This window comes from Oncorhynchus nerka, linkage group LG4, assembly GCF_034236695.1.
Source record: "Oncorhynchus nerka isolate Pitt River linkage group LG4, Oner_Uvic_2.0, whole genome shotgun sequence".
NCBI classification, from domain to species: Eukaryota; Metazoa; Chordata; class Actinopteri; order Salmoniformes; family Salmonidae; genus Oncorhynchus; species Oncorhynchus nerka.
The window spans coordinates 60,090,364-60,109,268 of record NC_088399.1 but is presented as its reverse complement, the minus strand read 5'-3'; the positions used below and the strand labels follow the sequence as shown (position 1 = coordinate 60,109,268).

The following is an 18,905-nucleotide window of genomic DNA, read 5'->3' as shown; positions in this document are numbered from 1 at the left end:
TATTCATGAAATCACAAGTGAAATATAGTGAAACACAGCTTAGCCTTTTGTTAATCACCCTGTCATCTCAGATTTTGAAATTATGCTGTACAGACAAAGCAAGACAAGCGTTTGTGTAAGTTTATCGATAGCCTAGCATAGCATTATGTCCAGCTAGCAGCAGGAAGCTTGGTCACGAAAATCAGAAAAGCAATCAAATTAACCGTTTACCTTTGATGATCTTCGGATGTTTTCACTGACGAGACTCCCAGTTAGACAGCAAATGTTCCTTTTGTTCCATAAAGTTTATTTTTATACCCAAAATACTTCCGTTTGTTGGTCACATTATGTTGAGAAATCCACCGGAAATAGCGGTCACGACAACGCTGAAAAAATGTACAAATTCTATCCATAATAGCGACAGAAACATGGCAAACGTTTTTTATAATCAATCCTCAAGGTGTTTTTTAAATATCTATTCGATAATATATCAACAGGGACAATTGGATTTTCAGTAGGAGCAAGAGGAAAAATGACTACCTCTGTCTTTTACGCAAGAATCACTCTGAGAGCCCTCAGCTGGCCACTTACACAATGTAGTCGTTTACGCTCATTCTTCAACATAAAGGCGTGAAACTACGTCAAAATGCTGTAGACACCTTAGGGAATACTTAGAAAAAGGAATCTGGTTGATATCCCTTTCAATGGCCAATAGGGTGCATAGGAACACAACGGTTTCAAAATAAGAGGCACTTCCTGATTGGATTTTCCTCAGGATTTTGCCTGCAATATCAGTTCTGTTATAGTCACAGATAATATTTTAACAGTTTTGGAAACGTTAGAGTGTTTTCTATCCTAAGCTGTCAATTATATGCATATTCTAGCATCTGGTCCTGAGAAATAGGCGGTTTACTTTGGGAACGTTATTTTTCCAAAAATAAAAATAGTGCCCCCTAGTTTCAAGAGGTTAAATCCACCCCTTTCAAATCCCAATTTAACCCTAACACCAGACACACATACATATATGAGTGAATAGCCACTGAACCATGCCCCTAGGCATCTGTCAAAGACTCAAGCCACCCAATGGGACATTAAGACCAATGGTTTAAAGCAGTCCTCTTTTCCCTCATAGACGAAAAAAGAAAAATGACTAATGAACACACATGTATATTTAATAAATGTATTCTATTTTTGTCTTGACATTTCTGAAAGACAATACTTGCTGAAGGTCAACTTCACCTAATTGTATGGAACATTAAACATAGTGTAAGGAGCACTTAGTTTCACATGTCCCCTTTTTCCTAATCCCTACCATCCATAATCTCTGGATACAGAGTTGTGGGTTCAGAAAGTCAAGTGGAGGCTATCAAAACGGGTAAACAAGCGAAAAACAGAGAGAGAGGGGAAGGAGAGTCTTATCAGCAGAAGGCAGGAGTCTCCCTCTCTCCATCTCCTATAGTCTCGCCCATATTGTGAAAGGCTTTCAGCTCCAGTTGGCTCGGACAAAAGGGAGTGAGGACGCCGGGGGCTTTTCCCGCAATGATCGCCGTGGCGCTGGCCCGGCTGGATAAACGGCCCAATTAGGCCGGTGAATGGCCCCCATTAAGGACATCCACACTAGTAGAGCCAGGGCCCCCGCGTGGGCTGGTGGTAAGACAGCGTGGGCCTCAGGGGCCAAATGGCTCCACATCAGGAACCTGAGAGGCACCTGACAACCTGACAGGCTTTACTCTCCCACTCAATATACACAGGTCCAAAGGAGAGGGATAGCTAAATGCAAAGAGTTGGTGGGGGGCATAAACAATTAGCCAAGGACTGTGAGGCAGTAGAGCTAGGAAGTCTTTCTTACCAGAACATTTAAAAAGGTAACAAAATATTAAAATGTGGGACTGCAAACAAGCCACATTTTTGTTGCCAAGCATAACTGATTCTGTTTAGCATTTCAAAAGAATGTGTTTACCACTAGTGTAGCCAGACAAAATAGACAACCATCTGAGAAGCAACCAGACATAGTAACACGGAACCACCTGGCATCACCACTGGGTGCTATGAGGTCAGCTTACTGATAGGGGGCAGTAGAGCAATAGAGAGATCGCTGGTCCACCTCTCTTTTTAGTTGAATTAAATGCAACCCTTTGACTCAGAGAGGTCTTATCCGGTGTCCTGTGTGAATTTAATTCTCTCTCCCTCTTTCTCTCGAAGGACCTGAGCCCTAGGACCATGGCTCAGGACTACCTGGCCTGATGACTCCTTACTGTCCCCAGTCCACCTGGTCATGCTGCTGCTCTAGTTTCAACTGTTCTGCCTGAGGCTATGGAACCCTGACCTGTTCACTGGATGTGCTACCATGTCCCAAACATAGCATGATCGGCTATGAAAAGCCAACTGACATTTACTCCTGAGGTGCTGACCTGTTGCACCCTCTACAACCACTGTGATTATTATTATTTGACCCTGCTGGTCATCTATGAACGTTTGAACATCTTGGCCATGTACTGTTATAATCTCCACCCGGCAAAGCCAGAAGAGGACTAGCCACCCCTCAGAGCCTGGTTCCTCTCTAGGTTTCTCCTTTCTAGGGAGTTTTTCCTAGCCACCATGTATCTACATCTGTATTGCTTGGGGTTTGGGGTTTTAGGCTGGTTTCTGTACAGCACTTTGTGACATCAGCTGATGTAAAAAAGGGATTTATAAATCAATTTGATTGAATGTTAAAAAGAGGGAGGGCGGTGATAAAAAAAAAAAACAACATAAATCAAAAAGTGGGTGTAGACCGATGGGGAGAAGTACTTGCAGTAAGAGTGGAGTTCAAGAGGAAGACTAAATAAAGAGGGAGAGAGAAGGGAGTGCAGGAGTGTGGGCGAGACACTGGAAGAGGGGAAAAGGAGAGAGAGAGAGAGCTAGGGATGGAGGTCAAGAACAAAATTACAGAGAGAGAGAGAGATGGGAGTGAGGGAGATCAGGACCGGAAGAGGAAAAATGAGAGCGAGAGAAAGAACAGGAGAGAGAAAAAGAACTATAAGGCTCTGTCTCAATTCACCTTTTTTTAAACAGAGACACAAACAGAGGAGTTTGTTCTGGACTGGAACACGAGCCGCACACACCACATGCTCTCCAGGGGTACAATTTCACAGCCCCTAATTACAGTGGGGTGTAGGATTTCTTATTGGGGCCTGCCAACATCCCAACACACACACACTATTATACATGCACACAAACACACAAAGGCATACACATACGCACTCACAGAAACACAAACACAAATCCACCCATTCAAACAAAACACACTTACACAAGCATGCATTCAAATACATACCCATGGTCGAACTGCAGGAACACTAACTACAGTACAATTCAAGCCTCTTATTATGTCAGGGCCATGCCTAGTTTCAGTTCATTTATAGAAAAATCACAATTATTTCAGATACATAATTCCTATAATGCAATATGCATGTAATAATGATGATGTTGTCCTTTACTGTACTATATAGACTACATGGACAAAAGTATGTGGACACCCCTTCAAAATAGTGGATTCTGCTATTTCAGCCACAACTGTTGTTGACAGGTGTATAAAAATCGAGCACACCACCATGCAATCTCCACAGACAAACATTGGCTGTAGAATGGCCTTTCTGAAGAGCTCCGTGACTTTCAACGTGGCACTGTCATAGGATGCCACCTTTCCAACAAGTCAGTTCGTCAAATTTCTGCCCTGCTAGAGCTGCCCCGGTCAATTGTAAGTGCTGTTATTGGGAAGTGGAAACGTCTAGGAGCAACAGCGGCTCAGCAACGAAGGGGTAGGCCACACAAGCTCACAGAATGGGACCGCCAAGTGCTGAAGTGCGTAGCACGTAAAAATCGTCTGTCCTCGGTTGCAACACTCACTACCGAGTTCCAAACTGCCTCTGGAAGCAACGTCAGCGCAAGAACTGTTAGTCGGGAGCTGCAAAGCAAGCCGCAAACAAGCCTAAGATCACCATGCTCAATGCCAAGCGTTGATTGGAGTGGTGTAAAGCTCGACGCCATTGGACTCTGGAGCAGTGGAAACACGTTCTCTGGAGTGAAGAATCACGCTTCACTGTCTGGCAGTCCGACAGACGAATCTGGCTTTGGTGGATGCCAGGAGAAAGCTACCTTCCCCAATGCACAGTGCCAAATGTAGTTTGGTAAAGGAGGAATAATGGTCTGGGGCTGTTTTTCGTGGTTCGGGCTAGGCCCCTTAGTTCCAATGAAGGGAAATCTTAACGCTACAGCATACAACGCCATTCTAGTTGAGTCGGTTCTTCCAACTTTGTGGCAACCGTTTTGGGAAGGTATTTTCCTATTTCAGCATGACAATGCCCCTGTGCACAAAACAAGGTCCATACAGAAATGGTTTGTCGGAAATCGGTGTGGAAGAGCTTGACTGGCCTGAACAGAGCCCTGACCTCAACTCCATCAAACGCCGACTGCGAGCCAGGCCTAATCGCCCAACATCAGTGCCCGACCTCAGTAAAGCTCTTGTGGCTAAATGGAAGCAAGCAATGTTCCAACATCTAGTTGAAAGCCTTCCCAGAAGAGTGGAGGCTGTTTTAGCAGCAAAGGGGGGGGACCAACTCCATATCATATTAATGCCCATGATTTTGGAATATCATTCTACATGGCCCATACTTTTGGCCATGTAGTGTATTTATGTATATTACTGTATATTCCTGTACTGTATCTACAGTGTACAACGGTTACTGTATATTCTGCACTGCAGTAGCGAACAGTGGTCTTTTTATGAATCTCTTTTTATTCCCCTCTTCTCGAGTACTTTTTGAGTCATGAATAATGGCCTATGCTCTGACACCGTCTTCCACTTGGCAAGGCCGTCGTCATGGGAATATCCGTTTAAGCTGAATGGAGAGGTACATCCTTTTGCCATTACACCGCCCTCCCCCACGTCCCTGATACTTATACCTCAGTGCTTCAACTAGAACTAAAGCAACTCTGTAAAGTATTCTTCTAGTACGTGTTATATATATGTGTGTGTGTGTCTCCTGAAAGTCCGTGCTTCATTTCCACTCCTCTCTTTTCACACACACCCTCATTTAGATTCACTGTACAATGCAGGTTTTTCTTTCCTTTCTCAGGGAATCCTTCAAAGTAAGAAAAAAGAGAAACTAGGCCATTAAGCTGCGGTAAAGCCTCTCCCTTGCCTAAAGTATCCCCCTCTCTCCCTCCCTCTTTCTCTCGCTTCGTCACCCTCCCTCTTGGCCCCTCTTTCTTTCTGGGTCCTTTCCCTGCCTGAAGTCCTACCTTCTTCTCCTCTTCCTCCCCATCTGTTACCCCTTCCCACCTTTTCTTCTTCTCTTTCCTGCTGTCTGCCTCTCTCCCCCTCTTCGTCCCTCCCTCCCTTTATCTAACCCCCATGTCTTGGCTGTCCTGTACACTCCCCTTCAGGTCCCCCCCCCCCTACTCTGTCTAGTACCAGGTCCTCCTGGGTTAATCTCTTGGTGGACCAGATGCATGGGCTCATTAACCTGGTGCAACCTGCTAAGAGGCTGCAGCCTGCCTGAGCCCACAGCCAAGGAGGACAGGAGAAACAGGGGAAGAATGGCATTTGGAGAGAGAGAGAGAGAGACATGGATGGTGGGAGTCATTACCTAACCTTATTCTCAGAATCCTTCAGCTTCATGGGACATTTATATATCGTAATGCCTTCATTTAATTCATTCTGACTCCACTTCCATGCATGGTTCTCATGTTAAAAGCCCACCCACTCCTCGGGATATGAGAGTCAGAGAGAGGTCTTTGTCACCCCTATCTAACCCCTCGCCATATCCAAATCACTATCATATAACATAAGCCCCCACACCCCCTGATGTCTGAGCAGACCGTTTGTTATGTGTGGAATAAATGAGCTCATTCATACAGTATTGAGTGGGAGATCCGTCCCCTTCCCTTCACCACTGGCCCAATGTCAACAACCCAGAAAGGTAGCTATGTCCTGGCCAGATGACAACTGCTATTACTGGGTAAGACAAGTCTCTCCACTCACTCTCTCTCTCTCTCTTATTCTAGAGGTAACCGACCAGGACCAGATTACTGGTGTACTTTGTTGGAAGCTACATAAAAAGATAGCCTCCCCCTATTCTTACCCAATCAACTGCTATTCTTATTCCAGTCAACTTTCCCTCTCCTCAATCCCACTCTTTGCATCGTGACACTGCTCCTCTACGCATGGATGAATAAACACACTTCTCAGGAGGTTTCAGAACCTTTTCTATTGGCCTTTGGACAATCTATTGGTATTTGGATGTTGACTTGCTTTACAAGGGGTGTAAACTCATCACCAAGACCTTACACAGCCAGGACCACACTCTATACTTTAAATCTAACACAACACGCAACCAACACTCGATAATCCTAACATGATAACTGGAACATTAACTGTAAAAGCCAGATAATATCCAGAAGGAGACCTCAGTTTAGATGAGAGAAAATCAAACTCATAAAACCCCTAAATCTAAGAGCCACAATAAACGGCCAGAACAAGTAAAAACTAAGCAATACAAGTACAAGCCCAACGTGTATTCCTGATGAAACATAACACAAGTTATGACACCACCTCACAATAATAACCTATCCCTAAGGGGAGAATCCTAACTTCCACTTAAGTCGAATTTTCACTTAGTCATGCATTGTTGTCAATGAGTGACTAACTGAATTGGAAGTTTGGCAGAATGCCAAATCCTGACTTACTTCTCATACTCCAGGTTGTCATGGTTACAGCGGGCATCTTTGTGTTTCTCCCAGTCCTTCCCGTGACGGCATGTGGTGAGGGACACGATGTCCTTCCCGTTATGGATGTGATGCAGGGCGTTACGGGTGTCCGACCCGATGCCCGTTAGATACCGCTTCCCTTTGAACATCAACAGGTACTTCCTGCGTGGGGGCACTGTGTTTCGCACCAACCAGCCCCTCTCGCCCCCCTTCTGGGGGTGCTCCTTGGAGAACAGGGGGATGGAGACGTCGAACCCGGGCCTGAAGTGTTCCGTGTTGAGGCTGGCTTTAGCCAGGATGGCCTGGCCAATATTGAAGCCCAGGTCCTCGTTGTAGTTGGGCCAGGTCCCAGAGTACAGATTAAAGACAAGGTGGTTCCGTCCCTCGTTCCAGAGCGGGTAACCTTTGATACGATCATCCAGGTTGGGCACGAACTGCCCCGAGAGCTGGTCTCGGTCCAGAGTGTCAATCCCCAAAACGAACAGACACGCCTCGCGAGGGTCCGTGGTGTAGTACCGCGACTCGCCTATAGACATCAGTATCTTACGATAGCTCTCCGATACGCGCTCGCCCTTCTCCGACGGGTAGACGTATACTCTAAACCCATTCCGCCCTCTACGTCGACATCTCGTAAAGTCGAAGCAGGTCTCCATGCGGCAGCGACTGTCTTTATAGATGCCCGTCCAGGCTTGGTGACGCTGGTGGGGGGACTCGGCGGAACCCGGCCCCGTCTGGAGTTCCTCCAGCTGGGCATAGCCTGGCAGGAAGGCCCGGTCGGTCCAGTTGGGCCAGGGACGCACCACCTCACCCCTCGGCCGCCCCAGTAGCTTGAAGAGACGGACCTGGACCCCGCCTCCCCAGTAGAAGAGCAGCAGCCAACAGCAAGCACACAGCCCCAGCAGGACATACTTCTTACGCGCCTGCATGGGGCCCAGAGTGCCTCTCGTTCTCTTCCTCTATCACTCTCCTTCTCTCTTTTTCTCTCTCTGCCCCTCAGTTCTAAGCCTCAGAGCGGTGGGCGAGTTATTTCGAAAGGTCTAACAAGGAGGGTCCAATATAGAACGGTGTGGTAACTTGGACATCGTCACTTCCAAGTCTGGTCCCATCCAGTTTGAGCCCATTGAGGATAAATAAATGGATGTTGAAGCCACTCTCTCCGGTTTCTCTCGCTCAGATTCGGGTGCCGTTAGCCTGTCTCTTGCTAGACCGTCTCTGTGGTGCGTGTGTGCACTTCCTGCACTGCCCGATGCTGTGGATGATGAAGGACGATGTCTCCTCTCTCTCAAGCCCTCCTCGCCGCCTCATGGCGCCCGCTGTCTCCCGGGTCTCTCCTGAGGACGCAAATAAACGAGATCACAGCTCAGTACACAACCCGAGGAGCACTTAACAGCACAGCCAGAGCCCAGCAGCACTATGCACATTAACAAGTCAAGGAACACGGTCTCACACCATTATGTAATGCACAACACACGCTCATACCAACATGCCGATATACTGTATCAACCAAAACATACACTGAATCAGTATGAAGCGTGTACACACTCAGCAATAAATTAGCACAGCGGTGGTCATTTCATTCACATAAAAAGTCACTATAAAACCCCCCCGAGTTGAACTGAAGATGAAATCTAGTCTCTTCAAAACACAGACCTCGCTCAGTTCAGTTCAGATAGCAGACAGTTCTGGTGAGACAGACATAAAAAAAAAAACATTGACTCTCAAAGTTTAAACATACCACCACTCTATATTTGAAAATGGTCAAAGTAGTTTGAATGTTTGGTCTGGTTATGCTTTTGACATCCAGTCCTGGAACCGTGGCGTTTTGGTTTCAGTATGCCGAACATCAAGCAGCCAGCTCTGATATTATCACGTACTTCAAGCTCTGGTTGAACAGCGTCAGATACAGTTGAGATGCAGTGGAGGAGGAAACGGGGAGCTGTTTAGCAACTTCAAAATGGAGATGGGTAAAGTAAGGGAAAATAGAGCCACTTTATGGCAGTGTAATGTCTGATAATCTTGGGGTGGGGAGAGAGTGGCTTTTTGTTACATTTGAAAACAGCAACCCGGTATGTTTGCCAAAGCATCCCCCCCATAACTCCCCAGTGTGTGTGTCTGTGGTGTGTATGGAACACCTCACAGAGCAGACCAGTGTTCCTCCTGCCAGCCGCCACACAAAGGCAGCTTTCAGGTCTCACCTGCTCTCCCTCACTTTCTCTTTTCCTCCCCATCTCTACATCCCTCCCTCCCTCCCACTCATTCTTCTACCTTCTACATCCATGTAGAATTGATGCCCCCCTTCATTTTGCTCCTGTTATCGTGCTCCATACAGACAGGTGATATTGATCAACAATGCATTGTCTCATTAGACCAGTGTATTGTGACACTACAGAATTACCTTTGAATGTAAATTGAATGACTACTGAAACATACATTTCCAACTCATTCTGTCTGTGTTTATGTGCAACCATGTGTAAGTCAGGCGGTGTCTGTATGCAGGCCTCGTGACTATTTGTGTATGTATGTATGTATGTATGTATGTATAGTATATCACAAAAGTGAGTACACCCCTCACATTTTTGTAAATATTCGAGTATATCATTTCATGTGACAACACTGAAGAAATGACACTTTGCTACAATGTAAAGTAGTGAGAGTACAGCTTGTATTGCCGTCCCCTCAAAATAACTCAACACACATCCATTAATGTCTAAACCGCTGGCAACAAAAGTGAATACACCCCTAAGTGAAAATGTCCAAATTGGGTCCAAAGTGTCAATGCTTCAGTATGTCACAGTACATGTTGGCATTCATGGTTCCCTCAATGAACTGTAGCTCCCCAGTGCCGGCAGCACTCATGCAGCCCCAGACCTTGACACTCCCACCACCATGCTTGACTGTAGGCAAGACACACTTGTCTTTGTACTCCTCACCTGGTTGCCGCCACACACGCTTGACACCATCTGAACCAAATAAGTTTATATTGGTCTCATCAGACCACAGGACATGGTTCCAGTAATCCATGTCCTTAGTCTGCTTGTCTTCAGCAAACTGTTTGCGGGCTTTCTTGTGCATCATCTTTAGAAGAGGCTTCCTTCTGGGACGACAGCCATGCAGACCAATTTGATGCAGTGTACGGCATATGGTCTGAGCACTGACAGGCTGACCCCCCACCCCTTCAACCTCTGCAGCAATGCTGGCAGCACTCATACGTCTATTTCCCAAAGACAACCTCTGGATATGACGCTGAGCACGTGCACTCAACTTCTTTGGTCGACCATGGCAAGGCCTGTTCTGAGTGGAACCTGTCCAGTTAAACCGCTGTATGTTCTTGGCCACCATGCTGCAGCTCAGTTTCAGGGTCTTGGCAATCTTCTTATAGTGCAGGCCCTCTTTATGTAGAGCAACAATTCTTTTTTTCAGATCCTCAGAGAGTTCTTTGCCATGAGGTGCCATGTTGAACTTCCAGTGACCAGTCAGTATGAAGGAGTGTGAGAGCGATGACACCAAATTTAACACACCTGCTCCCCATTCACACCTGAGACCTTGTAACACTAACGAGTCACATGACACCGGGGAGGGAAAATGGCTAATTGGGCCCAATTTGGACATTTTTACTTAGGGGTGTACTCACTTAGGTTGCAAGCGGTTTAGACATTAATGGCTGTGTGTTGCGTTATTTTGAGGGGACAGCAAATGTACACTGTTATACAAGCTGTACACTCACTACTTTACATTGTAGCAAAGTGTCATTTCTTCAGTGTTGTCACATGAAAAGATATACTCAAATATTTACAAATATGTGAGGGGTGTACTCACGTTTGTGATATACTGTATGTATGTATGTATGTATGCATGTATGTATGCGCACATCAGGTAGTCTCAGATGGTGAGCTCACTGAGAGCCATAGAGAATCTGGGTGTTGGTTTTTGGCTCAGCCAAGCTCCTCTCCCACAGCACAGTGGCAAGCAGACAAAGTTGTAAGGAAACAGACACTAGGGATCCCATTACATAGTCCTCATCAATAATTTACCAGCTCCTTTAGTTAAGACATTGATTTTCCTTTCTGCTTTATATCCCCTGCCTCTCCTGCTGAAGTAAAACTCAATCTACCTCAGCATACTCTCACACACGGCTAAGACATATATCCAGTCTGACAGAAAAAAAGACAACCTGAGCTACGGGTTGGAACTGGTTCAGGGAACAGAACCAAACAGCGATTTTGAAGAATGGAAACAGAACCCGGAACGAAAGTGATCTCTAGTGTTCCGGAACAAAAATGTTATTCTGAAATCATGAGAATCGGTAAATAATGTCAATTTTCTGTTCCCAAGATATAGGGGTTTTGCTCAGAATGATTGGAAAAACATTTTGGTTCCAACCCTGACCCGAGCACTATAATGTCTCTGATGATTTGTAGTTCAGGTAATGATGAGGGTGATGGTAATGACAAGGATGGATTCTCACTTTCTTCTCCAACTAATACCGAGATATTTTCTCAAAATGAAAGACACCAAAAAGTTTAATCTCACACGGCCACCAAAGAACCAGGGAAATGTCAACTAATTCCCTCCACATCGATCAGTAATCTCCATTACCAACTGTCAACATTATGCAAGGCAACGATAGAACCCCAATCGCCATCCTGTTTGTTGTACTGTGTAAATGAAAACAGCAGTGTAGCAGTAGATGGCATAGCGCTGGGAGATGGCATAGCGATGGGAGATGGCATAGCGCTGGGAGATGGCATAGCGCTGGGAGATGGCATAGCGATGGGAGATGGCATAGCGCTGGGAGATGGCATAGCGCGGGGAGATGGCATAGCGTGGGGAGATGGCATAGCGCTGGGAGATGGCATAGCGATGGGAGATGGCATAGCGCTGGGAGATGGCATAGCGCTGGGAGATGGCATAGCGCTGGGAGATGGCATAGCGATGGGAGATGGCATAGCGCTGGGAGATGGCATAGCGCTGGGAGATGGCATAGCGATGGGAGATGGCACAGCGCTGGGAGATGGCACAGCGCTGGGAGATGGCACAGCGCTGGGAGATGGCACAGCGCTGGGAGATGGCACAGCGCTGGGAGATGGCATAGCGATGGGAGATGGCATAGCGCTGGGATATGGCATAGCGATGGGAGATGGCATAGCGCTGGGAGATGGCATAGCGATGGGAGATGGCATAGCGCTGGGAGATGGCATAGCGATGGGAGATGGCATAGCGCTGGGAGATGGCATAGCGCTGGGAGATGGCATAGCGATGGGAGATGGCATAGCGCTGGGAGATGGCATAGCGATGGGAGATGGCATAGCGCTGGGAGATGGCATAGCGATGGGAGATGGCATAGCGATGGGAGATGGCATAGCGCTGGGAGATGGCATAGCGATGGGAGATGGCATAGCGCTGGGAGATGGCATAGCGCTGGGAGATGGCATAGCGCTGGGAGATGGCATAGCGATGGGAGATGGCATAGCGCTGGGAGATAGCACAGCGCTGGGAGCGCTAATGAATGTTGGCCAATACAAACCCCGGACATGTCTGGCCAGTAACAGCCTTTACACAAATGCACATAAACACACACCTTGGAGAAGGAGTTACGCAGCCAGACTCCTACTAAGAGAGTATGTGGCTCCACTGTCACAGATCAATGATGAATGGATCAGTATGGTAGGGCCTAGCACTGACAAAGGCCACATGGCCTGTTGAGGAGCCTGAGGGAAAGTACAGGATTCAGACAGAGGGGAACCTTAAGGGTTCTGGTTGGAAGCTCTTAGACTGCGTCCTTCCTTCCTTCCATCTTTTGTATGGTTGATCACTGGTCTGACAGGAAGCTTTGACACATATGGTAAAGAAGGGTTATGGATTCGTTTTTAGTTCCACCGCCAATATGTTGATGTCAGACTCAAGAAGGTATCTGTGAAATATTTCAGCTTAGCCTTGAGATATGGGGTGAAAGAAGGTCATTTGTCACACAAAAGAAGGCATTGAGACTTGAAAGAGTAAGGTATCTCTGGGGGATACTTGAGATGACTGTGACTTGCCTTTTCAGGTAAGTAGTGGATTCAAATAAGAAGGACACTTGAGAGGTGTGAGGATACTGCAATGCATTGTGGGAAGGCTAACACACAAGGAAGTAGATGGGTCGTCAAAGCAGTAGGGAGTGAAATATACAGCAACTCCTTCCTCTGACTAATCAATGTGTGTTTATACACAGCACTTGTACTTGTCACCTGTGTGTTCGCATTGAGCATTAAAAGCCCCACCGTAAACTTTACAGGTGCCTCGTGAAATCTCTTTATTAGCAAGACAATCAAACTCCAAGTTATCCTTCCTCACCCTAACGTCTCTACCTCCCATGCCTACACTGCATCCTCATCTCTGGGTTTTGTTGTTGGTTCACAAGCTTCAGTCAGTGTCGGTGACAGCTGGACCGGCGGCCTGCTCAAACCTCATCCATCCATCCCTCCTCTGCCTCCCTCAGGACCTCGAAGACTGCCTACCCTCAACTTTGCTGTTCCCACAAGACTAAACTAGTCTCTCTGCAGCTATTGAAGGAAATGCAATTGAATCAGCAGTAGATGGAATTGTGTTTACAGCAACTGTCGACTGAAAACTGAAATGAGCTTGAGTTGGACTCTGAAGGAAGTAGTCATTTCCTCTGTACATGAGGAAATGGCACTACTACGTCGGAAAGGATTTGCATAGGTGTATAAAGTAGACTATAAATAGACACTCGACCAGCAGCATCTGATTTTAAAATAGTAACTCAATTCTTTCCCGAACAGAGTCGGCATGCCTGAGTCAGTGTCTATCTGCGTGATAGAGTTACACAGAGACTCAAATGCTGAACTGCTACTTGTTAGGCCGTTTTCTGCCAACGTGTTCAGTTAGTAGGCTCTGTGTGTGTGTGTGTGTGCGCGTTTTTGTGCACACACAAAACGTGTGTTGCTTGACTAAAGCTGGACATACGTTAGTCCAGGGAAATTGTTCCTAAAGAAAAACAAATCTTGCGTTGAGGTGAGAGGCGAAGCCAGACTAAAATTAAGCGCTGGACTCTGTCATTAGAGGCCAGAGAACCGTAGCGACAATTCCAAGGGGCACTCCTAGTCCTAGCCTTATTGTGCCATGCAATGTGTGCTTGTGGGGATGTGTGTTTATGTGGGGAAGACCTGACCAGGAATGACTGAGGTTGTGGTCGAGGTGTGACTTGTGGTCATCTCAGATAGTGCTTTTGGGAAAAAGGGAAAACAGGAACAGTCCAACCAACGCCCAAGCACCCAGGCATTAAGGGCTTCTAGGTGATTCTATTTGCTCTGGGTTTTTTTTTTTTTTTACAATGGAGGCGGCATGTTTTATTCGTGACCAAGGCTGTTACGAAATTGGGTTCCTTTCTGTCTACAGTGAGCTAGTAGTGTGGAATTGTTCCATTTAGTAGAGATTACCTGAGGACCGTAATGACCATAAACCTAATTAAGCTCTGGTATTTTTACGAGGACATTTCTTTTTTTTTTTTTCTTTTTTATATAGCTGTGCGTTTCTACCCAATACAACCTTGTTGCCCTATGTGGTGAGAGTCTGTGAGAGACTCCTACATTGTTAACAAGATGTTTACCTCTAGCCTGAATGACCCATGCCTAGCCTCCCACCGCCTTCAATTCCAAACTCAATGATAATTACAACCTGGCTTGATTAAATGTGTCTCAATAATATGCTGCTCTCACTCCGATGCCACAAGGGCTGATTAAGCAAACACACTAGATGGGTTGGAACAACTATAGCTGCTAGCTCTGCATCGACTCGTGCTGCTCACACAGCAGATCATGTGGGATATAGAACACAACTTATCATGCTATCTACAGGGCAATTGGTAAGGATTCAGACCCCTTTACTTTTTCCACATTTTTCTACATTACCGCCTTATGCTCAAATTGATTAAATTGTTTTTTCCCCCCTCTCAATCTACACACAATACCCATAATGACAAAGCAAAAATGTTTTGCTTAAATTTGAGCAAATATAAGTGTTCCGATCCTTTACTCGGTACTTTGTTAAAGCCCCTTTGGCAGCCATTATAGCCTTGAGTCTTCTTGGGTATGACGCCACAAGCTTGGCACACCTATATTTGGGACGTTTCTCCCATTCTTCTCTGCAGATCCTCTCAAGCTCTGTCAGGATGGATGGGGAGCGTCGCTGCACAGCTATTTTCTGGTCTCTCCAGAGATGTTCAATCGGATTCAAGTCTGGGCTCTGGCTGGGCCACTCAAGGACATTCAGAGACTTGTCCCCAGTCTGAGGTCCTGAGCACTCTGAAGCAGGTTTTCATCAAGGATCTCTCTGTACTTGGCTCCGATCATCTTTCCCTCGATCCTGACTAGTCTCCCAGTCCCTGATGCTGAAAAAATATCCCCCACAGCATGATGCTGCCACCACCATGCTTCACCGTAGGGATGGTGACAGGTTTTATCCAGACGTGACTCTTGACATTCAGGCCAAAGAGTTCAATCGTGGTTTCATCAGACCAGAGAATCTTGTTTCTCATGGTATGAGAGTCCTTTAGGTGCCTTTTGGCAAACTCCAAGAAGCTGTCATGTGCCTTTTACTGAGGAGTGGATTTCCATCTGGCCATAAAGGCCTGATTGGTGGAGTGCTGTAGAGATGGGAGAACCTTCCAGAAGGACAACCATCTCCACAGAGGAACTCTAAAGCTCTGTCCGAGTGACCATCGGGTTCTTGGTCACCTCCCTGACCAAGACCCTTCTACTCCGATTGCGCAGTTTGGCTGAGCGGCCAGCTCTAGGAAGAGTCTTGGTGGTTCCAAACTTCTTCCATTTAAGAATGACGGAGGCCACTGTGTTCTTGGGGACCTCCAATGCCACAGAAATGTTTTGGTACCCTTCCCCAGATCTGTGCCTCGACACAATTTATTTAATCCATTTTAGAATAAGGCTGTAACATAACAAAATGTTGAAAAGTCAAGGGGTCTGAGAATACTTTCAAATGCACTGTACATGGTGCTCAAGCAGAAGATGCCCCCTTATATGCAGATCTGGGATCAGATTATTATGAAAATAAACTTGACCACGGGGATGAAAGTAAAACGTAATGTTGGATCAGGTCTAAAGGACAATTTCACGACTACACAATGAGCCCAGTGAAAAACACAATGCTTATCCGTGTGGTTGGACTCTAAGGAGTGATGTGTGAGAATGGCCTGGACAAAAGATAATATTTGTATGCTTAGGAGATGCCAGTGTTTTATGGGGGTGCCGTGACTTGTTATGGCAGTGCCCAGCAATTCTATAATTCAAACATTGATTCCTCCACTATGATGCCTATCAAGAACCAGGCAGCCTGCAGCCATGATGTACCTCGCCCTTCACGGCACAAAATAAGGTAATATATTAAGTGTGAATGATGCAATGAGTCCCACATCCGTGTCAGAGGAGCAGAGATCCGAGTCACTTTCAATCACCTATCCACATCTCTAGATACCATGGTATCACATTCAAGCTGAGTCATACAGTCTAGACTAACGGCCTTTACTAGACCACGTTCTCCTAATATGGATAGATAATAAGTAGCATCTAGAACATCAGAACCCAAAATATAAGCTTGTTTTACTCCCATGTTTGTAAGCAATGTAAATGCAAACAAACACTGCATGGTTTCAAACTCATTTAGATATCAATCCTTGCAGTCTATTAATTTGAGTGTGGTTGCATTTCCCCATTGCCCATCCCTCAGCTCGCTTTAAAGACATTACTGTTTGGTAACAGTGAATGTGAAATCATTCCACAGGTTTAGTGTTTTGATTTCTAATTATTTATGGGGCGTCAGTTCGGACCAGGTCCCCGTCCTTGGCTGCGCTTCATCAGTCAATACCATAAATTAATTATTGTCAGGGGATGTCACCATTTAAATCTGTCAACCAAATGCTTCACCACAGAATTCGTCGTGACACCTCACTTGAAATTGGGTATACTGAGCTTTATAGCTCTGTCAAGTGTATCCAATCTGAGTGTGCAGGAAAGGCATCTCGGAGGGTCTACCCCTTGGAAAAACAGGGTCATGCATAATGTTATGTTAATAGATTTAACATGTCATTTACGAATGCCATCGTTCTATTGCAACAAATGCCAAATTACACCCATATTAGAAGATTTCTGAAGCAGAGCATTCAACCTTCATCATGTTCTACATATTTATATCCCTCAGAAAACTAGTAAACAGCGTAAGAGTAAAACAACACAAAAATGTCACATACACGCAATATGTGTAGTGAAATGTGTTGTTTTACAGGGACAGCCATGGTAGTACGGCGCCCCTGGCGCAAATTAGGCTTAAGTGCCTTGCTCAAGAGTACCGATTGATGTTTCACCTTGTCAGTTCAGGTATTCGAACCAGCGACCTCTCGGTTTCTGGCCCAACGCTCTAACCGCTAGGTTATTGTGTTGTTACCTGTACTTATTGCGGTCCTACGGGAATGACAGGCAGACAGTCTCATCCACTTTCAAAAGCAAGTATTTAGTCCTTGTCGGTAATCTTCGTGAGTTGTCAGCAATAGTTGTCAACCAAATATGTAATTGCTTGCTTGCTTCTGTTCTCTTGACGCTCCTCTAGCTACAGCGGCACGTTGTGTTTGCATACAAATTGAGCGTCCTTTCTAGCGGCATGAGGGTAGATCAATACATCGATGTAGTTGATGCACTGGCGCTCCTCTCGATTTACGAGCTATGTATAACATGATTGTGTTACACGACTGACACGCGCAAACATACACACCGGGCGCGTCCATAAAAATAATAATCACCACGGCGATTCCCTCCGCCTATGTCTGCGATTACAATCACAGTTTTCTCACTCTCCACAGTGGCATCATTTGGGTGTTCGCACTACCTGGAGCCACATTCAACAGCACGCTTTCTCCGCAGAGAGGAAATTGGCACATTATTTCATATGATTCCCTCTCAGTGAATATTCAACGTGACAGCAGTACTTTACCCTATATGAGACATAGACTGCAGCCTATCCCTGGGTCACGACAAGTGTCATTCCCTTTATCGGAGCGTGAGTGTGTCGAGGGCGTTGATGCAATTCGGTAGAAGCTATTGAAACAATGCATAGGGGAAATAAACAATCGAGGTGGCTATAAATAGACCAATCATTCAAATGCGCTGCCATCGGTTGGGTTCATAGGCTACTCGTAGAATATGTCAACAGTGACAGTATGAGGCTGAGCCGAGCATGCACTCCGTAGGCTATGCTCGTACCCTTATGAAATTAATATTGAACAGTAGGCACAATGCCCTTGGACACTGAGCACGATATCACATGCAGAATCACCACATTTCCTATAAACACTTGTCCATATACAGTACTATGTGATTGAGAATAATCCCATTACTTCCGGAGTGCAACATACAGTCATTGATATAGGCTGCTGAACAGACTAAATACAGACATAGTACTCTTTCCCGGGTATGGGCTGCCTACATCACCAGTGCGCTCCGCCTGCTTTCTCCCGACAGAGAACTCACCCTCACCGGGGGGTCAAAATAAAGTGCAGTTCCCCTCTCAGCCGATTTCCTTTTCACTCCTCGGCCAAGCATTTGCAAATCACCTGCGCATGCACGCACACGTTATCCTGCAATACCAGATATGGATATCTGCGATATATTGTCATTTTTTAACATACACAACGTTCCAAAGACAACCAGCCCCCTGCGTTTGTGATTGGTTGTCGCGGCGCCGAGGTACCTCAGTCGCACAAAGCTGTAGGCTATTTATAGAAAATACACACATCTGGCCAGCGGTTCCGCGCAACTAGAGGACTTTGGAACCTCTGAATTACGCACACAGAACGGCTTCGACTTTGAAGTGAACCCCTAAATATCGTGACCATGGGTCTATAAGGTTATATTTGTGCAAAACATAGTTCTGAGATATTGAGCATCAATGTTATCACATCCCAGAAGTTGTAGTGAATTCTTATTTCATAACCCATTACGGTCCTCACCTTAAATGTACCTTAAGTGCAGAGCATCAAAATCCTGAGACCTTTGTAAATCCGTTGATTAAGGGGGTGGAAACGCACCTGGGTTCAGCCATAAAAGTCTACATGGCACAGAATGTTAAACTTATTACAGACATGTAATGATTCAATAAAGATAATACCCTTC

General features: G+C 45.9%; 1 protein-coding gene across 3 annotated transcripts in view; it reads right to left on the bottom strand.

Annotated features, from left to right (window-relative positions):
- The window catches only part of LOC115128299 (exostosin-1c), a 74,493-nt gene extending 56,082 nt beyond the window's left edge, over window positions 1–18,411 (bottom strand). The window contains exons 1-2 of one of the 3 annotated variants that reach the window (XM_029658021.2): window positions 18,264–18,411; window positions 6,709–8,060 (exon numbers count right to left, since the gene is read on the bottom strand). In XM_029658021.2, coding sequence (XP_029513881.2) covers window positions 6,709–7,655 — 947 coding nt within the window. In that variant the 5' untranslated portion in view covers window positions 7,656–8,060; window positions 18,264–18,411. Of the gene's footprint in view, window positions 1–6,708; window positions 8,061–17,184; window positions 17,800–18,263 lie in introns of those variants that run through there. The other 2 variants (XM_029658020.2, XM_029658024.2) reach the window with 2 other exon arrangements.
- Window positions 18,412–18,905: the final 494 nt, after the last annotated feature.